This window comes from Lepidochelys olivacea, assembly GCF_965140295.1.
Source record: "Lepidochelys olivacea isolate rLepOli2 genome assembly, chromosome: 7".
Lineage (NCBI taxonomy): Eukaryota > Metazoa > Chordata > Testudines > Cheloniidae > Lepidochelys > Lepidochelys olivacea.
Genome location: NC_140417.1, coordinates 25,393,073 through 25,417,798, shown reverse-complemented (window position 1 = coordinate 25,417,798; position 24,726 = coordinate 25,393,073). Strand labels below are relative to the sequence as shown.

The following is a 24,726-nucleotide window of genomic DNA, read 5'->3' as shown; positions in this document are numbered from 1 at the left end:
CCCATGGGGGAGGCAAGCTCCTTGTCCTGCCTCTTCCGTCCACAGCCCCGCCCACACTCCACCCCTGCTCTGCCCCAGATCCCGCCCCCACCCACCACTGACTCGCCACTCACCTCTTCACTCTCCCAAGATCCCCCCCTCTGCTCACCTCCTCCCCACCTGCTGCTCGCCTCCTCACCCTCCCCCCGCGCCAGACCCTTTCCCTGCCCGCTATGAGACCCCCCGCACCACCTGCTGTGCAGCTGGCTCGCCACTCGCCTCCTCACCCTGCAGCTGCCCCCCACCCCGTGACTACCTCCCCCCTTTTCACCTTAAAACACTAATAACATTCCCCAAGGGAGCTGAACAGGCAACAAGTATAGCTCAATTGCCAGATAGATTCTCCTCTGGGTGGCAGGGAGTTCGGTGTATGCTATAGAGAGAGAGATGAAAAGCCAGGCTACCTGCGCCAACCTGAAGCCTAATCTCTCCTTTTGAAAAAGTGCTTGTCGTTGACAGCCTGCATTAAGGCAGTAGTTTAATCACTTTTCTTACACAAAATTCCCTGCCAGACTCGTGTACTTAAACTGGGTTTGAATAAAATGCCTAGATCAAGAAATAAACTCACTAGCTATGTCAGCTCCTCCTTGAGCCAGGTTAACACTTACTTCTTCTGGGTACAGAGAATAACTGAAGGGTTGTCATTTGGAAACTGTTTTTAATCCCAATAATACATTTTCCTACAATATAAAAGCCAGCTGAATGTGGCCAAAGGCTTCCTGAGCATTGGCAAATACCTGTTAAATGGCTTCATTACTACTTTAATGGCTCTTTAACAGTTGCAGTGGTCTCTGGAAGGCTTTTTCACTGTGTAAAGTTACTCAGGGATCCCCTCCGCTCACCTTCTCACTCCTTCCATCCACGTCTGCCACTGACTCCCTGCTGGCATTCTCACACATACACACACGCCCCGCAGGAAGGAGGGGGTGAGGAGAGATGTGGCTGGCAGCTGTGGGGACCTCCAAAGGGAAAGAGGATGGGGTAGAGGAGGAAGATTCACCCCAGGCAGCAGCAGCAAGCCATGGGAGCTTCAGGGAAGGGTCAGAGCAGGGAGGGGAAGAGGCGAGAGGGTGGGGGCACCAGAGCCCAGGTGTTGGGTAGCAGGGATGGCTGTGCTAGTGGAGGCAATGCCTCCCCTTGCCTATTATACCTGCCACCCATTATGTTAACACTCACCTTCAGATCTTCTCTCCATTCATTCATACCATAGCTCTTAGAGATCTCTGGCTGAAAAATATACATTTTTGCCATGGCTGTAGCCAAACGGGTCAAAGACTGGCGTCCACTCCCTCCCATTCCAACCAGTAAGACATTGCCACCTGACTGCTTTAGAATACGACTTATCCGAGACAAATGTTCCAACACGTACCTGACAATGAAATAGATTAAACATCATGATGAAAAGAGACAAAGTACATTTATAAATGTTTTACATTTTTCTAAGCTAATATTTTTATGTTCTGTCAATAAGTCTGGGAGATGAGAACAGAAAGTCATGTTTGCCCAACTTCCTGCCCAGAAGAGTACCTCCAAAGCTGGATATGTAGCCATTAAACCAATCTTTCATAACTGTTGTGACAACTATATACACATCACCCGATCACTAAATATAAGCTTTAGGAATTAGTGGGCTTGGACTGATGGAGATGTCAATCTAAAAGAAGAAATCAACAGATAAGGAAATTTCCAAGTCTAAAGCACAGTTGCTCTGTTAGTCCTAACTTTTGGGAAATATCAATAGTATGAACAGAATAGGGAAGAATACATGGGAAAGAATATGGGATAGGTCAATGTTTTCCCCCTTCAAAATGCATTTTGTTGCTGATTTTGGGAAACACAGAATTGAGCAATTTCTTTAAAAGGTGGCATCTGGAGATGACTGAATGAAAGTTAGTGCACTGGAACAGTGAAAAAGCTATTTTCCCATCCTCATATTTGAACAGTGTGTCAGAAAGGAGATGAAGAGGAAGGCCGCCAAAAGTAAGAGTCTTGCTTTCAACCTTGGCTGGGAGAGGGGTAAGAATTCCTTCCTAAGGAAGCATAAAACTCATTTAAGAAGATGAAGGGGGACACCATTTAAATTGGTTTCAAAAAAGTTCAATCATCTCAAAGAAAGCAAATTCTGACTTATCCTGAAAAGCCAGTTCAGGATATTTTTTTATGTGCTTGGTCACTAGGAGACCAGTGGCTTGGTCTGATCAGCCTAGAACCTCACAGGAGGAACTGCAGCTGTGATTAGTAGGGCATGGCTGTGCAGCCCCTCTCAGACTTGGAATTCCTTTCCCTGGTGAAATGAGGGTCCAGAAGCCACAAGCAAAAATGGTAGAATTCTCCCCTAACAGATAGTTAGAGAGTCACTTCACAGCTAAAAGAAAAAGAGTATTTGTGGCACCTTAGAGACTAACCAATTTATTTGAGCATAAGAAAAGTACTCCTTTTCTTTTTGCGAATACAGACTAACACGGCTGCTATTCTGAAACTTCACAGCTATAGTATCATCTGGATCTAATGCAGCACTTCTAAATTACAAACATGAGTGCTCCTGCAAAGGGTCCCTGGGGAGAAAAATGTTACTTCAAACATCAGTTAACTGAAGAAATAAGCAGAGACATGAAAGGAAAAGATCACTGCTTACCCACCTACTCCCTTTCCCCACCAAAAAAGGAAAAATAAAGTCAGTTGAAAATAACAAAGCAGGATTGCTCGTCTCCCATCAGAACAGAATTTCTGGTGCAAAGTGTAGTGCATTTGCTTCCCAGTAAAATCATTTGAATTGCCCCCAGCATCTGCCAAGAGGTAATGTAATCAGCGACAGTTTGGTGGAGACATGTAAAGGGTAAGAGAGAGGTAAAAAGTGTACTTCTCAAAAATGAATATTATTACAAAGTTGTTTATTGCCTAAAGCTGTTAATAATGCCAAGTATGTGCACCTGAAAATTACAAGGTTCATTCTTGTCTTGTGAGTTTGGTTATATTCTTCCAAACACTGCTCTACAACATCACTGAACTGTTGAACACTTGGAATTTCAACATAAAGTCTTTCATCTCCTTCAAGGTCAGGGTTCATGTAATCACCAAATATCAGACTTCTCATGTCTTCTTCAGTTACCTATGGTATAAAATCAATAAATTGCAAAGTGAAACTTAATTGTCATTTTCCTACATGGACTAATTAATGAGCAATACATTAGCACACTTTAGAGATCACACTTCCTAGTCACAATACTGATCCAAGTAGACAAGCCCTTTGATACAAGTAACCATTTTTGTTGTTTACTGGATAAACTTTCTTTTTTGTATTGGGGTGTTTTATCAGTGTTTATTGATTAAAACAAAAAATCAAAATCCCTACTAATAGGTCATGTCCAACTCTAGTAAATATTTATTTATTTATTCATTGAACACAATTAATTAAAATGCTGTTCATAGTCTCATGCACAAACATAATCAAAACTTTCAGGATATAACACAGAGGTATGGGTAGCACCCTTCTTCCTCATCTTAGGAAGTAATAACTTGAACCTGGATTTGTGCAGGAAATAGCCCAACTTGATTGACATGCACATTGTGTAAAGAGTTGTCACTTTGGATGGGCTATCACCAGCAGGAGAGTGAATTTGTGTGGGGGGGTGGAGGGTGAGAAAACCTGGATTTGTGCTGGAAATGGCCCACCTGATGATCATTTTAGATAAGCTATTACCAGCAGGACAGTGGGGTGGGAGGAGGTATTGGTTCATATTCTCTGTGTATATATAAAGCCTGCTGCAGTTTCCACGATATGCATCTGAGGAAGTGAGCTGTAGCTCACGAAAGCTTATGCTCTAATAAATTGGTTAGTCTCTAAGGTGCCACAAGTACTCCTTTTCTTTTTGCGAATACAGACTAACACGGCTGTTACTCTGAAACCTGTCATTGAGCCATAAGGTAAGTTCCTTGTCTACACATCCATTAAATGGCAAAAGAGAGTGGGAAAAACATATTAAAAAACAAAAATCATCCAAAAAACTAGAATGTGATCACAACAAAAAACAGATTGTTCACCTTTATCGGTCCCTTAGAATTTGTATTTACTATGCTAAACAATCTATTCCACCTTGTATTTAGCTATGACACTCCAAGTGCCTTTCACAGGCCTGAAGAAGAACTCTGTGCAACTTGAAAGCTTGTCTCCTTCACTAATGGAAGTTAGCAATGTTTTAATGCAGAAGTTGATCCATCCTAGCTTCTGTGTAACTGGACTTTTTCTTTCTATTTTTAATCTCTTCACTAATGGAAGAGATTGAAGCTTGTCTCCTTCACTAATGGAAGTTAGCAATGTTTTAATGCAGAAGTTCATCCATCCTAGCTTCTGTGTAACTGGACTTTTTCTTTCTATTTTTAGACTCCTGAATATCTCAAATAAAGAATCTGCCTAAAAGGGCAAGTCCTAAGCAAAAAAAAACTGTTAGGTTCAAATAATACTTAAATTATGCCAAAATATCCTTTAAGGGACTTTGAATATGGACAAAACTTGGGAGGGAAATACGAAATGCGGAGCCAGGCTTGGGGGTGAATCCTGGGACTAATATGTGGGACAGCTGTGCCTTTATGAAAAATAAGGAATAGTTCTTTATGACAGAAAGCAGTGAGATCCCCAACATGTCTGATCAAAGTAATAGCTGCTGAGGCTGCATAGAAAGGAACCAGTGGAGAGCACTGACTGAGTTTTGCCTCCAGTGATCCAGTTATATGAGGCACAAGAGGGAGCTGATCTGCTGAGAGAGAAGCCTGGAGCAAGAGCTCCCATCTGGGCCACAAGGAAGGTAGGCTGCAGTACCATAGGCCTTATGCCCTATCAAGAGAGGCAGGACTGGAGCTCAGGACAACCCTCAGTCACACTGTGGGCAGAACAAGAGACCACATTACAATTTCTGCAACAGGGCCTTAAGGAATATTTGGTGTGTATCATGAGGAGCTGGAGCGTTTGTCTTGGATGAGGTAGAAGGAAAACTAAAGAGCTTCAATAAGTTGCAAGAGGAAGCTCTGCAGAGAAGAAAATGACCTGGTAATTGGTCTGCCTATCAGCATGAAACCTAAAGAAGGAAGACCACTGATGCAGACTTGAGAATAGAAAAGAACAGAATTATATATATATACACACTATCAATAAATCAACTACACAGACATTATTATGAATTAATCTCAGTGTGCAAGACCTCTAACGCATAATATACAAAGTCACATAAACTAAAGGTGTATCAGTCAAGCCTTTAAAAGTGACATACTAATCTGGTTATTCAAACTAGTCCAGAAATTTTCACAAGTCACATCACAGTTTTCTTAAATTTTCAAAAAGATGAAAAATAATTAATTTCCTAGAGTGCTGAAATGCCAGGTATCCTCTTCCCACCCCCCTGACGAGCATGCTATATTCATTTGTTTTATTCTGATTTCCAACAAATATTTTCCTAGCAAAACACAAAAAATTAACAAAAAGAAAAGGAGTACTTGTGGCACCTTAGAGACGAACCAATTTATTTGAGCATGCTCAAATAAATTGGTTAGTCTCTAAGGTGCCACAAGTACTCCTTTTCTTTTTGCGAATACAGACTAACATGGCTGTTACTCTGAAACAAAAAATTAAATAATTCAATACTATGAATGCCTTGGAAGTGAAATAAACATAACTTTTTTTTTTTAAAGTAATGCAGGTAACAAAAAGTACAAACCTTAAGCCTACCTCTTGCCAGCAGGAAAGAAGAGCAAAACCTTTGTTGTAGGTTTGGGGGTTGTTTTGGGTTGTTTTTTTTTTAAATCATGCAACATGCTCCAACAGAGAAGGGCACCAAGACAGATGAGATAGAACCGAGATAAAATAGCCACTGCTAAAATTCAGACATTATGATACAGAAAATAATAAAAATTAATTGTTTTGTAATGGAAAATGTGATTACTTACAGGTGCGTTCCCTTGCCTTAGATGTGCAAAAACAATGTCAAACGCTTCTTTGAAATGGTCTTTCACTATGTCTCTCATTATTTTGAACAACCAGGCTCTATCAGAGTCATCCACAAGTCGGTCATAAAATACTCGAAATACTTCATGCACAAACAGACGAATCATTGTATGCTTGGTTTCAACTGATTCTTTTTTAATGAGTAGGCAGCCTTGGACAACACGTGAAAAGTCACGCAGGTTGAATGTGTAATGTGATTTGGCTGGTGTTGGGAGCAGGTTTTTCATGGCTTTCTTATATACCTTAAATATGAAAAATGAACAAAAACATTTATTATACTATCAACATGCATCATCACAATATCAGATAATATATGGTATACTCCCTACAGTTGTCTGGAACGTTTCATCTGTCTTTAGTTCATGCTGTGTGATGAAATGGAGACGTTTGTTAAGAATATTACATTCAGTGTAATGAACACTGTTAGCAGGCATTTTTCCCATCTGCTCTAAGATAGAGGCTACATGCCCTGTGTAGGGTCAAAATATTAACCCTATTAACAGACAAATTAACAATAAAACAATAAAATTTAGTCCAAATCTTCTCCCCAGGCCTGGTCCTAGGTTCTTAGTTTAGGGTTGCTCAGTTCTTCTGCTATAACCTCTCCATCTCAGACCAAAAGCTGTCAAGGTAGCCCAACTCCAATGCTTCCTGTCTCTAATTTTACTTAACCCAGACTTTCTGTTTTGACAAGTGTTGTGCAGCAGGGGGCTATTCAGTCCCTGCTTCCAGAATGGGATATTACCCCTTTTTGTCCCAAGTGGGATTTTTGTCCATCCCATCACATGCACTGTTGGAACCCAAACAAATTATTCTTTAAAAAAGGAACAAATAAATTATCCTGTCACACTGGTATCACAGAAGAGAATATACCAAAGCCCTTTGAAAAAAAAGAAAGAAAAAATGAAAATTAAAAGTTAATTCTTGTTCTCTGAAGCTATATGTCATAACACATTACCATTCTCTTAGAGTCCAGGCTCCAGAGTAAGACTGGCAGGTTCTTATATTGGTGCCCATAGTTCATAATCCTAAAACTGCTGGCTTCAGCAGGGGATGGCTCTTGCAGTGGACCATCTTGAGGGTGAGACAGTGCAATTAGCATTCCGAAAGGGGCTCAAAAAAGAGGATCCAAGAGGTTTAGGAGGACAATATTAGGGCCCCATGCTGGAGTCGATTCTCTAGCCTGTGGCTAAGTATGTAATGGGCCTTGAGAAACTTCGATACCATTGGGTGAGAAAAGACCATGCATAACTGTACTAGGGGATGACAAGTTGAAACTGTTGCAAGGTGAACCACGATGGACCTGAAGGAAAGGCCAGAATGTTTTTAATGCAATATGCAGCCAAGGATTTTCAATATCAAAACGTATAGTTATTCTAGATTGTGCTGGACTGGTCATATTGAAAATTTCTTCAATTTCAAGGAGTAATGATTTTTTCCAAATGGCATTTTACTTTGTATAAGTATTTCTTGCAATGAGCAGTTTCTGTCATGGTTACTCAACCAGCTAACATCCAGGCCATCAGATGCAGTGACTTTTGGTCTGGATGATCATCTAACCATGATTCTGAAACATCATGTTTGGACAGTAAGAGAGTGGAATACGAGGTTGAAAAGACACATCTGTAACAGATCTGTCAGCTAAAGCTACCATGGCCAATAAGAAGCTATAAAGATAAGTGTGCTTCTGTCCTATCTGATCTTGGCTATCACCCTGGGAATCAGGAGAATTGGTGGAAAAAGCATACAGGAGGCCTCAATGCCATGAGACAAGGACGGCATCAGGTAATGATCCCAGGCTCACGCCCCCTCTTGAGCAAAAGTTGCCCTCGGTGGTGAACAGGTCTGTCATAAATATAAAGGGAAGGGTAAACCCCTTTGAAATCCCTCCTGGCCAGGGGAAAGCTCCTCTCACCTGTAAAGGGTTAAGAAGCTAAAGGTAACCTCGCTGGCACCTGACCAAAATGACCAATGAGGAGACAAGATACTTTCAGGTTTCAGAGTAACAGCCGTGTTAGTCTGTATTCGCAAAAAGAAAAGGAGTACTTGTGGCACCTTAGAGACTAACCAATTTATTTGAGCATGAGCTTTCGTGAGCTACAGCTCACTTCATCGGATGCATACCGTGGAAACTGCAACAGACTTACGGTATGCATCCGATGAAGTGAGCTGTAGCTCACGAAAGCTCATGCTCAAATAAATTGGTTAGTCTCTAAGGTGCCACAAGTACTCCTTTTCTTTTTTTGAAGATACTTTCAAAAGCTGGGAGGAGGGAGAGAAACAAAGGGTCTGTGTGTCTGTCTGTATGCTGGTTTTCTGCCGGGGATAGACCAGGAATGGAGTCTTAAAACTTTTAGTAAGTAATCTAGCTAGGTATGTGTTAGATTATGATTTCTTTAAATGGCTGAGAAAAGAATTGTGCTGAATAGAATAACTATTTCTGTCTGTGTATCTTTTTTGTAACTTAAAGTTTTGCCTAGAGGGGTTCTCTATGTTTTTGAGTCTAATTACCCTGTAAGATATCTACCATCCTGATTTTACAGGGGGGATTTCTTTATTTCTATTTACTCCTATTTTTATTAAAAGTCTTCTTGTAAGAAAACTGAATGCTTTTTCATTGTTCTCAGATCCAAGGGTTTGGGTCTGTGGTCACCTATGCAAATTGGTGAGGTTTTTTATCCAACATTTCCCAGGAAAGGGGGGTGCAAGTGTTGGGAGGATTGTTCATTGTTCTTAAGATCCAAGGGTCTGGGTCTGGGTCTGTAGTCACCTAGACAAATTGGTGAGGCTTTTTACCAAACCTTGTCCAGGAAGTGAGGTGCAAGGTTTTGGGAAGTATTTTGGGGGAAGGATGCGTCCAAACAGCTCTTCCCCAGTAACCAGTATTAGTTTGGTGGTGGTAGCGGCCAGTCCAAGGACAACGGGTGGAATATTTTGTACCTTGGGGGAAGTTTTGACCTAAGCTGGTAAAGATAAGCTTAGGAGGTTTTTCATGAAGGTCCCCACATCTGTACCCTAGAGTTCAGAGTGGGGGAGGAACCTTGACAAGGTCCATTGTGGGAACTTTCCATTGGTTGAATATGAGCTCTATGATGGGCCTCTGCAGAAACCATTCTGCTTGTGATGAATTGTTTGCTTGAGTTGCCTGCTTCATTGTTGCTGACTCCAGAGAAGCGAAGAGCTGTCAGGTTATCCTGGGCTCAAGGGTGCCAGAACCTTTGTAGAAGTGGGGGAACCACTGGTGCTGAAACCTGGGGGAGGAGGGGGGCATACCATCCACTTTTTTTTAGCCTGGGTGTAGTCGGGGGGCAGAAGACCGCAATGCCCGCCCAAATTGCAAGCCTCGAGCAGGCATGGAGCGGGGTCAGCGGCAGCATTTCCCCCACAAAGTACGCCCATGTTTAAAAGTTGGGGCATGACCCTCCAGCTTTTAAAAGTGGGGAGACCATGGCCTCCCATCCTGCCCCCTGGTTCCAGGGCTGTTGCCTGGGCTGATGACAACATGTCCGTAACTTGACATTTTCTTGACAGAGGGATGATGTGCAGGTGCCTTCTTGTTTGTATAGGTAGTACACTATAGAGGTGCTGTCTATCAAGATTTGCACTGTGGAATTTTGAGGAAGAGGTAGGAATGTCATGCAGGAAACCATTATGATCTGTGAGCTTCAGGACATCTCATGTCATCCTGGAAGCAGGTCCCCTACATCTGGAGATTGACTAGATAACCCCCAACCTCCTCTTGATACATGTATGACTATGTCATGGTCAGGGGCGGGGGGGCATGAGAAAGGTACCCCTCTACATATGGTCTTGGGGCTAGCCACCAACTCAGCTCTGAGATGATGTGAAGTGGAACCACAACTTCCTTGTTTATCTAGTGTCCCAACAGGGAATGCACTGATCTTAGATTTGTATAGGCCACAGATGAAGTCTGGCAAGCAGTGTCACACATATGCATGCAGACATGTGACCTAGCAGACCAGAAAAGTCCATAGTATCATGGCCAGATTTTATCTTACTCCATTCAGTACTGATTGCAGGGACAAGAACCTGTTCTCGAGGAGAGATGGTTTTGCCATCTAGGCCTGGGGTGAGAGATGATTTTTCATAGTTCACCAGGAGGTGTAGTTGGGCAAACAAGGAGAGGACTAGCTGTTACCATCTTTTGCTAGGATCCTTCACTTATCAGCCAGTTGTCTCAATATGAGTAGACATCCAGGCCTTTCATCTTTATGTGTGCCCCCTACCATTTCTAGGAGTTTTGTGAAGACTGCTGGGGCCATGGAGAGTCCCAATGGCAGTACTCTGTGGATTGATAATGGTTGAGTCTTACTGTGAACGGTTGGGCCTTACTTCCTGGGGACCAAATGAATAGAGGTGTGGAAATACCTGGCCTGTAAGTTGACAGCCATGAACCAGCCTTGAGCATGAAGAGAGGGAATGATGGGGGCAAGTGTTACCATCCTGAATCAGAGACAGCGCATAAAGACTCATTAGGGCCACAATAGGAAGAAAATCCCTTTTCTTCCTCACAATGAAGAATTATCAGGAATAGAACCCTCTTCTCCAGTACATCTGCAGTACCGTCTCTATGGCTCCTAGAAGATGCAGTGAGGCCACATCTGTTTATAGTAAGCTCTCTTGAGAAAAGTTCCTGAAGAAGGATGGGGAAAAGGAATGGATAGAGGGCAGGGATTAGAAATGGATTGGGTAAACATGGGTGATGATCTCTAGCACTCATGTGTTGGATGCGTGGCAGATCAAACTCAGTTGTAGAGAGCAATGCAGCTTCCAAAGATTGCCTTCTACTCTGGACTGGTTCTGGTGTGGCTCCTGACAGTCCTCACAAATCCGCTGTCCTGAAGCAGATGCATAGTGTGTTATGAGGAGGTGATGCATGGCTTCTTACTGAGGAGATAGCAAGGTTGGCTTGGCTGGTACAACATAGTTCCCTGCCTCGTCTGAGGTGAATATTGGTAAGGTTTATGATAAGAGGCCGATGTGTACCTCCCCAAGGAGCACAGAGTGGCTCTCAGATCATTCAGGAAATGTAAAGCACTATCCATATATTCACTAAATAGCTCCATCGACTGAAGAGCAGGTCTTCTTTTGTGACTTCCATCTCCTTGGGTATGCCTGAAGCCTGTAACCATAAGGCTTTTTGTATCATTATGGCTGTAGCCATGGATCTGCCCTTCATGTCCAAGGTGAAAGTGGCTGCCTGGAGAGTAGGCTTAGGCACTTATTAGCCACCCCTGTCTGTGACCTTAAGCTCTTTCTTACTATCTTGTGAAAGCATGGCTAAGAATGGTGACACTGTCCCACTTTAAAAAGTTGTACTCAGCCAAGAGAGCTTGATAATTAGAAATACAAAGTTTCAGGGAGGCAGAGGAGTGATCTTTCCTTCCAAAAAGGTCCCTTTTTTAGACCTTTCTCCTTTGTGGACTAGATTTTACCTGGACCACAGAGACAACTAATTATCTAATGGGGTGACAGAAAAATATTCAACCCTTTTCTGTGGGACTTGGTACAATTTCTCAACCCTTTTTGTTGTGTCAGGAATGGTGGTAGCTTTCTTCCATAGATCTTCAGTTGGGTTGTGTATTTATCATTTATCAGGAGGGCAATTCTAGCAGAGTCTAATGCAGTCAGGATGTTGAACAATTTATGGGGCTTCTCCTGTATCACCAAAATCTTGATGTCCAACATATCTGCTATCCTCAACAACAGCTCTTGGAAAGCTTTGCAATCAGCCAGGATCGGTATGAGAACAATCACTTTGTCTGGTGATGATGACAAGAAAAGTCTTTTGGAAGTGAGGGAGCATAGTGTCATTCTCCTGGTCCCATCTGACTGCACCAGATACTCCGTTCTGCCTGGTGTCAGTGGTCTGGCCAGGAATGTTGTCTGAGAATTTGATCTCCTCCATTTCCTGGAGTGAAATGGTGACCATCTTCTGGAAGCTTGAGACAATGGTCCCCAGTATGCCTAAAAGGGCTATGGTGGCATGCCATAAGGGCATGACTGGCTCACATGGTGTCCACTGCTAGTCATAGTGAGGCTGTGACTCAGCTCTAAAAGAAAAGCTGCCCAGACTCTCCAGTGAGTTACCTGCTGACCTCTGATGCAATTTCCTACTAGGAAAGGAAGATGATTGTCCAGTAAAGCAGAATGAGTAGAAGAATTAGCCAATATTAAGGAGTAGCAGATTGGACATTGCTAGATTCCATCATGCCTCCATAGGCAATACAAGGAAACTGAGGGACAGCTGCGGACACTCCGCCCTTACGCCCTTGCACGGGAGCACAAGCAGGCACTAGCTGGAGGTGCAGCCCCAAAGGACACTGCTATTGGAAAGACTCCAATCTTGCAGACATGAAGTGTGATGTGTACTGATAGTGGTACCCACACTGACACATAAGTTTCCAGCAAAATAAAGCTTTACCCATAAAAATAAGTTAACTTAACATAAATAGATGCCGTTGAATTGTCTATACTTTGAAAATAGTAATGGGGACTAGACTTCCCAAACTCTAATATCATCAGTTAAATCAATCTGGAACCCATAGAACTTTACCAAGTAATAGAAAATAGAACTTTCAGGAAAGTATTTGTTTCTTACCTCCATTGTGCCACTGACAATTTGGTTTCCAATTGTGAAGAATTCAGGAGCAAATTCGTTATTCCTAAGGTAGAAAGCTACTATGGTAGAGAAGATACGGACCATAGTTTCATCACTAAAGGAGTTAATGGTGCAAATGTTGAAGTGTCGCAGAAAACGAGACGTAACAGGATTCCTCCCACCTCCTGGAGGTCCCATAGCAGCTATCAGCTGTATGTCAACCAGTGTAATTTTATTTGTGTCCTTTAAGTCGTACCTTCAAAACAAATTACAATATGATATTTAGACAATTACAGATACAACAAATCAGTCCTAATGCAAGTAGTCTGATACATCTGCACTACAAAATTTTTTAGATATGATACCTTAGGCCTCAATTCTACAAAGACAGCAATGCACATGAACCCTTAAGTTGACTTCAGTGGAGCTTCACGTGGGGTCAAGGACCCACATGTTTTGCTTTGAAGCATTGAGGCCCAAATCATTAGTTTTAATCTGGGATTCACAATTCCATCCCATCCCACAGTTTTGTGTGACAACAACTAATAGATAGATTGTAAGCTCTCAGGGACAGGGATAATTTTTTTTTGTTCTGTGTTTATACAGACCTAGCACAATAGAGTCCTGGTCCATCATTAGGGCTTCTAGAAGCTCTGATAACACAAATAAATAATAGCTAATGACAATGTCAACTGGAGGGTTATACTTCCTGTATTCAAGAGCAACAGATACCTGCAGGGATGAAAATGCTGGGGGATTTAGGTTCTTCCTTTTGCTATATTCCCTAAAATGTAAGGGTTTTTTTAATTTAAAAACACATATTTCTAGGCCTCCTGGTTGGAAAGTTAGTCTTCATATAGTAAAAGGGCACTTTTATTTACACAATCAGGTAGACTGAAATAATACATCAGCGTAGAAGTGTGAACTTTGCCTACATCTGTTGTTACTTATACAATGCCAGTTATAGCATAGACCAATAGAGTTGATGGGTACCTGCCTCAATGAGTTTACACTTTTATTTTATCTTGAAAGAACATTAACTTCAAAGCTTATGTTGGAGCATTTAAATACTTACAAATTTGAAACAATTTGACCAATATGTAGTAGTTTAACCACGTGAATTTAAATACATTGTTTTGCACTATACATGATGACATATTTAACCAACAAATTAGTATAGAAACATAAACAATTATTTATGAATTCATGGTCCTTAAAGATCTACTAATTTTCTTTATTTACTTTCTTCAAAATTTATGATCCAAATCAGTTATAAGTGGATTCTTTAAACAGTTAAAATTAATGCTCTGAAAAAGAAACAAAAAAGTATCTGTGAACTTTCTTTCTGAAGTTCCAAAATTTTCCATGCCTTATATTTGTACAGAATTAAAAGAACTGGAGGAGATTAATTTGCAGAGAAAGTCCAGAAACACTATGAGTGTACTCGCTGGAAATGAGACAGCTAAGGAAGATAGTAATAGAAGTCTTCAAAACACTAAAATTAGATATTGTGGGTTGTCATAAATATAAAGGGAAGGGTAAACCCCTTTGAAATCCCTCCTGGCCAGGGGAAAGCTCCTCTCACCTGTAAAGGGTTAAGAAGCTAAAGGTAACCTCGCTGGCACCTGACCAAAATGACCAATGAGGAGACAAGATACTTTCAAAAGCTGGGAGGAGGGAGAAAAACAAAGGGTCTGTGTCTGTCTGTATGCTGGTTTCTGCCAGGGATAGACCAGGAATGGAGCCTTAGAACTTTTAGTAAGTAATCTAGCTAGGTATGTGTTAGATTATGATTTCTTTAAATGGCTGAGAAAAGAATTGTGCTGAATAGAATAACTATTTCTGTCTGTGTATCTTTTTTGTAACTTAAGGTTTTGCCTAGAGGGGTTCTCTATGTTTTTGAATCTAATTACCCTGTAAGATATCTACCATCCTGATTTTACAGGGGGGATTTCTTTATTTCTATTTACTTCTATTTTTTATTAAAAGTCTTCTTGTAAAACACTGAATGCTTTTTCATTGTTCTCAGATCCAAGGGTTTGGGTCTGTGGTCACCTATGCAAATTGGTGAGGCTTTTTATCCAACATTTCCCAGGAAAGGGGGGGTGCAAGTGTTGGGAGGATTGTTCATTGTTCTTAAGATCCAAGGATCTGGGTCTGTAGTCACCTAGGCAAATTGGTGAGGCTTTTTACCAAACCTTGTCCAGGAAGTGGGGTGCAAGGTTTTGGGAAGTATTTTGGGGGGAAGGACGCATCCAAACAGCTCTTCCCCAGTAACCAGTATTAGTTTGGTGGTGGTAGCGGCCAGTCCAAGGATAACGGGTGTAATATTTTGTACCTTGGGGAAGTTTTGACCTAAGCTGGTAAACATAAGCTTAGGAGGTTTTTCATGCAGGTCCCCACATCTGTACCCTAGAGTTCAGAGTGGGGGAGGAACCTTGACATGGGTAGGGCTGGATAACCTTTTTTTGAATTAATTTATAAAACCCAGGACTCATGGACAGGCTAAAAAAGGGAAATTGAAGGCAAAATTATTCTAGCAAAAAAGTTTTCACTAGAACTGAGCAAGTAATATATAACAATTTCTGTTTGTAGAATATTCATGAGCAGATGACTTCTAATTTATTCATTGATAGTTTTAAAAGTATTTTCATCTTTGTGGATATATTGCAGACAGTATGCTGTAAGTATTCAATACTTGATATTTGCCATCCAAGTTGTGTTGCTTCATTATGATTAGTCAGATGAGTCACATCGCACATCGTTTTCTACAAACATTTGTGTGACATGGGCAGTCATTATCAAATATCAGAGGGGTAGCTGTGTTAGTCTGTATCCGCAAAAACAATGAGGATTATGCCCAAATAAATCTGTTCATCTTTAAGGTGCCACCAGACTCCTCGTAGTAATTATCAAAGTTTGATGCATAGGTATTCACCAAAACTGAATTTTAATTTCAAGCACTAAGTTTGCATTTATTCTTTTGGGAATAAAAACAATCATAAAGGGATCGTGTATACGCTGGAGCAAATTCATTAAAATTTTTAGCAAATCTTTAAAGATTTTTTACAATATTTGCCCACCAATAGCTTTCAAAACACCTCTGATAAGTACACGAATAAGAGAGTTGTACAGATTGCTAATTTTTAAAATTGCTGGCAGGTCTGAAAAAATTGTTTTGCTCTACCAAAAACGAAATATTTTGTACAGATATCAAGATATTTTAAAATAAAATTAAAGAAAATTTCTAAGTGAGAAGTCATTTTGAATTAAAAAAAAATCAAAACATTTAATTTTGAAACCATTCAGCAAAATTTACACAAATTAATTAAATGTTTTGGTTGTTCTGAATCTGCATTTGCTTAGTGGTTTGAGCACTGCCCTACTAAACCCAGGGTTGTGAGTTCAAACCTTGAGGGGGCCATTTAGGGATCTGGGGCAAAAATTGGGGATTGGTCCTGCTTTGAGCAGGGGGTTGGACTAGATGACCTCCTGAGGTCCCTTCCAACTCTGATATTCTATTTCTATTTCCAATTTTTCGCCAAGAAAAGTTTCATCCAAAACATTTTGCACTGCTCTAGTCACTAGGAGCGACTAACATGGCCATATTTTAAAAAATTGAGCAAGTCCTTAACAGGAAAGATTAATGGCTATTAGGAGTACAGTCACTAGATCTGTAGCAAGGTTGGACTCAACGTTCAGGCCCTCTTTTCAGGCCACATGTTCCAACTATTTTACACTATCTATAAATTTAAGAGAATCCTGGAAGCCATGATTAACTGGCAGATGAAATTTAAGATTAACTGATTCAACAACTGGATTTCAGACAACAGCACAAATCACTGATTTCATTTGCTGAATTGATTAAATGCCATTGCAACTTCAATGGTCACAACCCTGTTAGGTCTGGAAGGTCACTCTGAGAGAAGGAATGGTGGGGAAAATAAATACAAAAGTGGGACTAAAACTGGATAGAAAAAAAACAAAAAGTCACAACAACAACAAAAGAAGAGAAACAATGGCATCTGCAGAAATAGGAAAAGAAAGAAAATCTATATTGTGTATAGAAACTCTACTCAGTAATGGCAAGAAGTCATGGACCTGCTAAAAATAAGCTGAAAATCAATCTCCTAAATTAAAAAAAAAATCACTTATGAGTGTATGACTAAAAAGCAAAATAAGGATTATTTAAAATGTAAATAATTTTAAAATGACAATGTTATAAAAAAATAAAAATAGCATTTATTTTTAAGAGAACAATTCTGAAAATTAAATTGAAGTTAATAAATAACGATAATAGCAAAATTATCCACTAATTTTCTGTAAGCTTTAGATCTGTCTTGAATAGTTACCAAATTCCATGGTCAAAAAACTGTCTTAGAAGTTCAATAGGAGGCTGAGCTCCATATTTCTCCAATGCAGGCATATTCATATCATCTACAAAGATGACACACTTTTTTCCCATAGGAGGGCCAAATACTCCTTTGCGTCTTTTGTCCAGTCTCGCCATAATAATGTTCTAAAAAACAAAATGGGACTATTTAAAGCATTGATTTAATATGCAGCCCAACTATATTACATAATGGAATATAAATAGTGTACTGAAACAGTTCATGGCTTTAATAATTAAGAAAATGCAGAATTGGAAAATACAGATATGAATATTAACTTTTTGTATTCCTCTTTGTCTTGTTATTTGGTGAGCTTACTAAAATGAAAAAAATTATAATGTGTTTTAATTTATTTCTGATTTCAAGTTTGCTTCCTCCTGATTTTAGTGGTCCTACTTATCTGCTGAAAGTTGAGCATATGCTTAAATGCTCCACTATGTCAGGGCTCAGCACCTCAGAAGATTGAGCCCTAAAACTTTCCTGGCCTTAATCTTACAATTTGCTCTTTGTGGGTGACCATACTGCTACACCCACACAGAATCACAATGGTATGTCTACTCATATTTAATTACAGGATCAGGTCCTTAATTTGATGGTGTCAAGGAAACCACTCACAGCAGAGATATAGTACTATCTCGGTGAACAACAAAGGGAAATTTGGACTGTGGGAAAAATTTCTTTAACAGGAAAAAGAAGAACTATCCACTAACAGGAAAATTACTCCAGATTTATGTAGGATTTCAACACACTGCAATTACAAAAAACATTTAATATATTAAACAACAGAGAAAACATATGGTACAAATTTCTACAAAACTGGTCACCCACCTTTGTAATCGTACTTACAATTTTCAAACCAAAGAACCCTGATGAGATCCATTTGCACTGGCATCAGGCAGAAAAGTTTGCACAAGCAAATCCCTTTGTGGGATCAAAACCAAAGCATCTGCATAACCAAAAACTGGGTAGCATTTGGGTATATAAATCAAGTACTACAGTTAGATGATTACCGTAACCATTCATTTTGTCTGGTCAAATGTAGATTGTACACATCCTCCTGAGTTTTTGTGCTTACAAAATGCTTATTTTGAGAAACTATATACATAAAAACTTAGCTATGAAAGCCAGTGAGCAGGTAACATCTTAGTGTATGCTTTGATACTAGAGCAGTAAATGTTGAAACTTCCAGGTGTTTATTACAATTTTTGGAGTGTGATATCAAAAAAAGCAAAGCAAATTTAAACATCAGGTTGTTTTAAAAATTAAAAAAAAAAAACAACCAAAACCCCCAATTTCACTTATATGCCATTTAGCCACATCCTCATTCTTAATGATAAGGGTTAGCTTTGTTGAATCATAATAAATCATTTCTGGAACTTTTTTATTACTTTATATTCTTTTCTAAAGCAGAGAATTTTTATTTATTTATCTTAGATTTCTAAAATCAAGTCCAGCTTACGTCTCTGAACACATATACACAAATGAAATAAAACCACAAAGATTTGTTGACAAATATCAAATAAACATTAGGAGGCTTAACCCCAATTAAACCAAGCTATATGCTTATCCACTAAGGGTTTGTCTACACTGGCAATTTACAGCACTGCAACTTTCTCGCTCAGTGTTGTGAAAAAAAACACCCCCCTGAGCGCAGTAAGTTTCAGCGCTGTAAAGTGTCAGTGTAGACAGTGCCCCAGCGCTGGAAGCCGTGCTCCCAGCGCTGGTAGCTACACCCCTCCTGGAGGTGGGTTTTTTAGAGCGCTGGGAGACCTCTCTCCCAGTGCTCTGCTGCGATCACACAAACCACGTTAATGGAGTTAACGTTATGACGTGGTCTCCATTAACGCTTTAGCGTTGCCAGTGTAGACTAGCCCTAAGGCAACAACCTCAGTGAGCAGATGGGCTCTACACTATGCCCTGAAGATCAGCAAACACAGGCTCTATGAGACTAAAAGGAGATGTGAATTCGAGGGCCAGAGAAAGTAAATTGAGTCTATGCTGATATTTTGTTTTTAAACAACATTTCATTGACATTCCAGGAACCATACTATAAAAATATCACAATAAAAGTATCTTGAAATGACAGAGCCAAATCTTATCCACTGAACAAATTCCAGGTACATTTACATCTCTGTCTATATAATCTCATTTTAATTAATGTAAACCAGCTGTTCCTACCAACCTGGATCTGATTGGCACTGGTCCGTGCTGAAAAATTAATGAAGAATGGAAAGTATCTTTCCTTTTCCAAGTTGTTCATTAACTTATCCTTCACATATACAGACTTCCCAGTACCTGTTGGTCCCACAAAAAGCAATGGTCTTTGCAAAAAAGAATAAAAATTTACATTAGTCAATCAAAAGCAAAATAGTAAATAAAACATACACCCAATTAAACTAAAAATGAAATACTGAACAAATCTGCTCTACTTGTAAATACATGTAAACCACTAAAAACACAAAAATGTTAAAAATGCGTGTTAAATTTTATTCTTAGTTAGACACTCCTACAACCCCACTGAAATAAAGATGCACTTAAAATTAATGGGGTTGCAGAGGTGTAACTAAAATTAGAATCAGGCTCGCAAAGTAGAGGGACCTTACTGACAAAGAAATGCATAGTCTGAAATACACTTCATTGTGTCTACACTGTAACCATAATTCTGCTCTGTTAAAGTTTTTAAGATCAGGAGTAAATAGTTCAGAGGGCCTTGTGCATGATTTTGACACTAGTGTGAATTTTACCCACCAGAAATAGGAAGTTTAGAAATGCCAGCTGGGCTTTTTCAGTGACTTAGGTGCTCAACTCCCTTTAAAAGTCAATAGGATTTAGACACTTAACTCTCTTATGCCCCTTTGAAAATTCCAGCTGTCACTATCAAAACTCCAGAAATTGTTGATATAAGAAGATAATTCACCTTCCATCTCAGGGGAGGGGAGGAAGTTTGATTAGACCTGCAGGGTATAGACAACCCCAGAGTTCCTGAGGGGAAGAGAGAGAAGGAAAGGGAGGGGTAAGCCTTTGCTCCACCCCCACCTCACCTAGAACACATATGGAAATTGTCCACTGAGGGATAAGGGAGGGGGTGGAGAGATTTCTCTGCCTCTCCCTGCTGCCATAAACTGGGAGAGTGGGAAAGAGAGCTGATAATCTCTCATGACTTCTCCCCTTCCTGCATGTGAAATCGTCAGGGTTTGCGGCAGCCACCTTGCTGCAGTTGCTGCCCCACTATCCCCGCCCTGTAATGGAGGTATAATTTCAACTGTTTCCAAGATGCTGTGGGTCTGACTGACGGTCAGTTTATGGGATCAGGAAGGAATTTGTCCCATGAGACCAGACTGACAAGAAGGCCTAGTTTTAAGTAAATAAGGAGTAAGGGCAGGAATTTAAAAACTGTATGTTTACAGGTGGAGTTTGTAATTCCATTGCAATTTATGACTCATGTTTACTGTGGGTGAGCAACTCAAACGGGTCACCTCCCAGAGGCAATCATGAGTGGGAGACCCTATTAGCCTGGAAGAAGAAGGGGAGACCTTAAGACCTCATAGACTGAGAGATCCTTCAAACCTACCATCATTCCCCTTCATGGGGGGAAGGGTGAGAGGACTCAGAGAAGGGCTGAATCCTAGGGGTTAGGCAGAAGAGGGCTAACCTTAATGTTTAGTTTTTTGGTATGGAGGCCATTTAACCCTGAACAGGACCCAAATGTATACCTAGTGTTTGAGAAAGGAGTGAATGGTATGTTAAGAGAAGGTTACTCACCTTGTGCAGTAACAGGTTGTTTGAGATGTGTGTCCCTATGGGTGCTCCACTGTAGGTGCGGCAGCACCTCCTGAGCCTGGGATGGGAGATCTTCATCAGCAGTGCTCGTTGGACTGCACATGCTCACCTTCCCCATCTCACACCATGAGCAGGATGTATATATAGCACTGGTTGAACTGCCTCCCAGTTCCTTCTTTGTTGCAGAATTTATGTTTCAGCTCCAAGGCAGAGGGGAGGAGGGTGGGTAGTGGAGCACCCATAGGGACACACACCTTGAACAACCACAGTTACTGCACCGGGTGAGTAACCTTCTCTTCTTCTTTGAGTGATGTCCCTATGGGTGCTCCACTGCAGGTGACTAGAAAGCAGTGCCCGTAATTGGAAGGCTGGGGCTTTGGAGCGGCATTTACTGCAGATGATAGGACAGTGCATCCTAGTAGAGTATCTGCTGATGCATCCTGAGTAATGGCATAGTGACAGACAAAAGTGTCTGCTGATGCCCATGTGGCCACTTTGCAAATGTAAATTATTGGAACATTATTGAGGAAAGCAATAGAGGAGGAGAGCGAGCGGTTGGAATGTGGTCTAGTTCCAGGAGGAAGCTGTCATTTGTGTAGTTGGTAGGACAGATGTAAACATTGAGAGATACACTTTGAAAGACATTGCTTAGAGATGGCTGGACCTTTGGATCTTTTGGCTGTTGTGTGGAGTAAGCATGGTGATTTTTGGAAAGGTTTAGTTCTGTCCAAGTAGAAAGCTAATGCTCATCTGACATACAGGATAAGCAATGCGGTCTCCTGTTGGTTGCTGTGAGGCTTTGCGAAGAAGCAAGGAAGGTAGATAGATTGATTGAGACGGAAAGAGGATCGTACCGTAGGTAAAAATTTTGGACATGGACATAGCTTAACCTTGTCTTTATGAAAAACTGTACACGGGGGGGTATGCCATAAGGGCTCCAATTTCACCAACATGTTGGGCAGAGATGATAGCGACAAGAAATGCTATCATAGATAAGTGAATGTAGGAACATGTTGCTATTGGTTTGAATGGAGGTCTTGTAAGACAGCATGGAAAGAGGCCAGGGTCCCAAGCAGGGGTTGCATCCAGTATGTGAGGGTAAAGATTTTGGAGGCCCTGTAGGAAATGTTTTGTGAGTGGGTGGTTGAAAATGGAGCGGCCATCTATGCGGCAGTGAAAGGTTGTGATAGCTGCCAAATACACATGGATGGAGCTGGTGGATAATCCCAACTATTTAAGATGTAAAATATATTCCAGGATAAGTGGTAATGGAGCATTCATTGTGTCAGCCTGATAGGAGGCACACCAGCATTGGAATCTATGTGCTTCTAGTCATGTTACGTCACGTCTCCTCTTCAAGAATACTTGTTTAACTGCTTCTGAACAGGTTATTTCCGAATCTTGGAACCATGGAGGAGTCATGCTTTCAGGTGGAGCAGCTGTGCATTGGGAAGGATGATGCGACCTGCATCCTGAGAAAGGATGCACGGAGGTAGGTGAAGAGAGATCGGAGAGCATACTGTCATGCAAAGGAACTAAGTATACCAGACTTGTTGTGGCCAGGTCAGAGCTATATGGCTGTTTGGGCCCTGGAGTACACGAGACAGAGGGGGAAAGGGAGGAAAGGCATAGATTAGCAGAGCATACCATACCATGAGGAATGCATCTCCCAGGGATCCGTGCCCCAGTCCCATTCTCAAGCAGAATTGAAGACAGTGGGCATTTTCTGATGTGTCAAAGAGGTCTATAGTGGGGAATCCCCAGCGGTTGAAGATGTGCTGAAGGGCTCATGCATCCAGTTCCCACTCGTGATCATGGGAGAATCACCTGCTCAGTGAGTCCCCAGTGGTGTTCTGGCATCCAGGGAGATATGAGGCTCAGATGGTGATGCCATGTTGGATACACCAGTTCTAAAATTTTAGTGCCTCTGAGCATAAAGAGGGGCTCTCACTCTGCCTTGCTTGTTGATGTAAAACATGCAGGTGATATTGTCAGTCATGACTCTAATGGTGCAATGTGCAATCAATGGGAGAAAGTGCTGTCAGGCATTGCGGACTGCCTGTAGCTATAGGAGGTTGATGTGCGGGGTGGATTCAGTGAAAGACCATCTGCCCTCGATTGTGTGATTGAGAAGGTGCGCTCCCCAATCGAACAAGGATGACTCATGGATGGTGCCGGTTGAAGGAAAGGAATACTGACACAAACATTTTTGAGCTGAGTCCACCAGAGTAGTGAGTCCTTGACCATTATAGACATGGAAAGGAGTTCATGCAGGCGGTGTCTGTGATGGACATAGACTGTATGCAGCCACAGCTGAAGGCAATACATGTGTAAACCTGTGTGTTTTACCATGAAGGTGGCTACCACAATGTGGCAGAGTAGCTGGGGACATGTCCTGGCTGAGATCTGGGGGCAGGTTCTGACCTTGGATACAAGATCGACTGTAATCAAGAATCTGTGAGCTGGGAGGAAGGCTGAAGCTTGTATGATATCCAGTTGTTCCCCGATAAACTCTAGACATTGTACTGCTATCAGTGTAGATTTCTCCAAGTTTACATAAAGGCTGAGGCTCAAAAAAAGGTCCATTGTAATACGGATGGTGCGAAGATGGTCGGCTTTTGATGGGGCCTTGAGGACACAGTCATCCAAGTATGGAAAGGTGACAACACCCTCTTTGTGTAGGCAGGCAGCGATGACTGCAAGGATGTTGGGGAACACATGAGATGCTGCTGACAGTCAGAAGGGCAATACCTTGTACTGACAGTGATTGGTCCTCATGATGAACTGGAGTAACTGTCTGTGGGCAGGGTGTATTGTGATATGAAAATACGTGTCTTGGAGGTCGAGGACTGAGAACCAATCCTCCTGCTCCAGTGCTGGGATAATGGTGTAGAGGGTAACAATCTTGAAGCATTGCAGTTTGACAAACTTATTTAGGTTTTGAAGGTCTAGGATTGGCTTCCCTTGTTGGATTTCTTTTGGACCAGAAAGTAATGAGAGTAAAAACCCTTCACTCTGTGCTGGGACAGGACTAGTTCTATAGCTCCTAGTCACAGAAGATGATTTATTTTGTCTTGTAGGACGAGTGTCAGAAGTGTCCCTGAAGAGAGACAGGGAGGGAATGTGTTGGGATGGGATAGCTAGGAAGGGGATGGAGTATCCTTCCCTAATGATCTCCAGAACCCACTTGTCTGAGGTAACGAGCCGCCATGATGGAAAGAAAGGGGTTAGGTATTCACCAAACTGGTGGGATATTAAAGACGGTTGATGTGACTGAAACAGGGGATGGCTTCTCAGGGGATGGCCTTGACCACAACTTCAAAATTGTTGTTTGATTGGAGGTGCATGAAAAGTAGCCCCCTGTGGAGTCGCATGTTTGCGTTTGGTAAGGGGCTTCTGTCAATGTTGCTGGGTATCATATTGTCACTGGGGAGCATATTGCAGTGTTGGGGATCATAGAGGAAGTTGATACTTCCCGGGGCGTTTCTTTGGCGCTGGAGTGTAAATGCCCAGAGAACGAAGAGTTGCTTGGGAGTCCTTAAGGGACTGTAGGGAGTTATCTGTACACACCATGAATAATTTGGAGCCCGCAAAGGGTAGGTCTTCAATGGTGGTTTGTATCTCCTTTGGAAAGCCTGAGAGTGCAGCCATGATGCCCATCTCATGACAATGGCAGTTGTGATGGAACAGGCAGAGGTATCCACAGAGTCCAAAGAGACTTGCAAAGCTGTATGGACCAAGATGTGCCCTTCACATTTCTGTGCCTGGAGTTGTTCTTTTTTGTCATCAAGAAGGTCTTGACAGAATTCCTGTATTTTAGAGTAGTTGGTGTAATTATACTTGGCCATGACAACATTGTAATTGGATAAATGGAACAGGAGAGTAGCAGGTGAATAAGC

At 41.4% G+C, this 24,726-nt stretch overlaps 1 protein-coding gene across 1 annotated transcript in view; it reads right to left on the bottom strand.

Annotated features, from left to right (window-relative positions):
- DNAH12 (dynein axonemal heavy chain 12) overlaps positions 1 to 24,726 on the bottom strand; it is a 172,930-nt gene that overhangs the window by 74,875 nt on the left and 73,329 nt on the right. Inside the window, exons 38-43 of the mRNA XM_084633689.1 lie at positions 19,230 to 19,368; positions 17,009 to 17,175; positions 12,657 to 12,912; positions 5,977 to 6,276; positions 2,970 to 3,148; positions 1,216 to 1,408 (exon numbers count right to left, since the gene is read on the bottom strand). Coding sequence (XP_084489815.1) covers positions 1,216 to 1,408; positions 2,970 to 3,148; positions 5,977 to 6,276; positions 12,657 to 12,912; positions 17,009 to 17,175; positions 19,230 to 19,368 — 1,234 coding nt within the window. The remainder of the gene's footprint in view (positions 1 to 1,215; positions 1,409 to 2,969; positions 3,149 to 5,976; positions 6,277 to 12,656; positions 12,913 to 17,008; positions 17,176 to 19,229; positions 19,369 to 24,726) is intronic.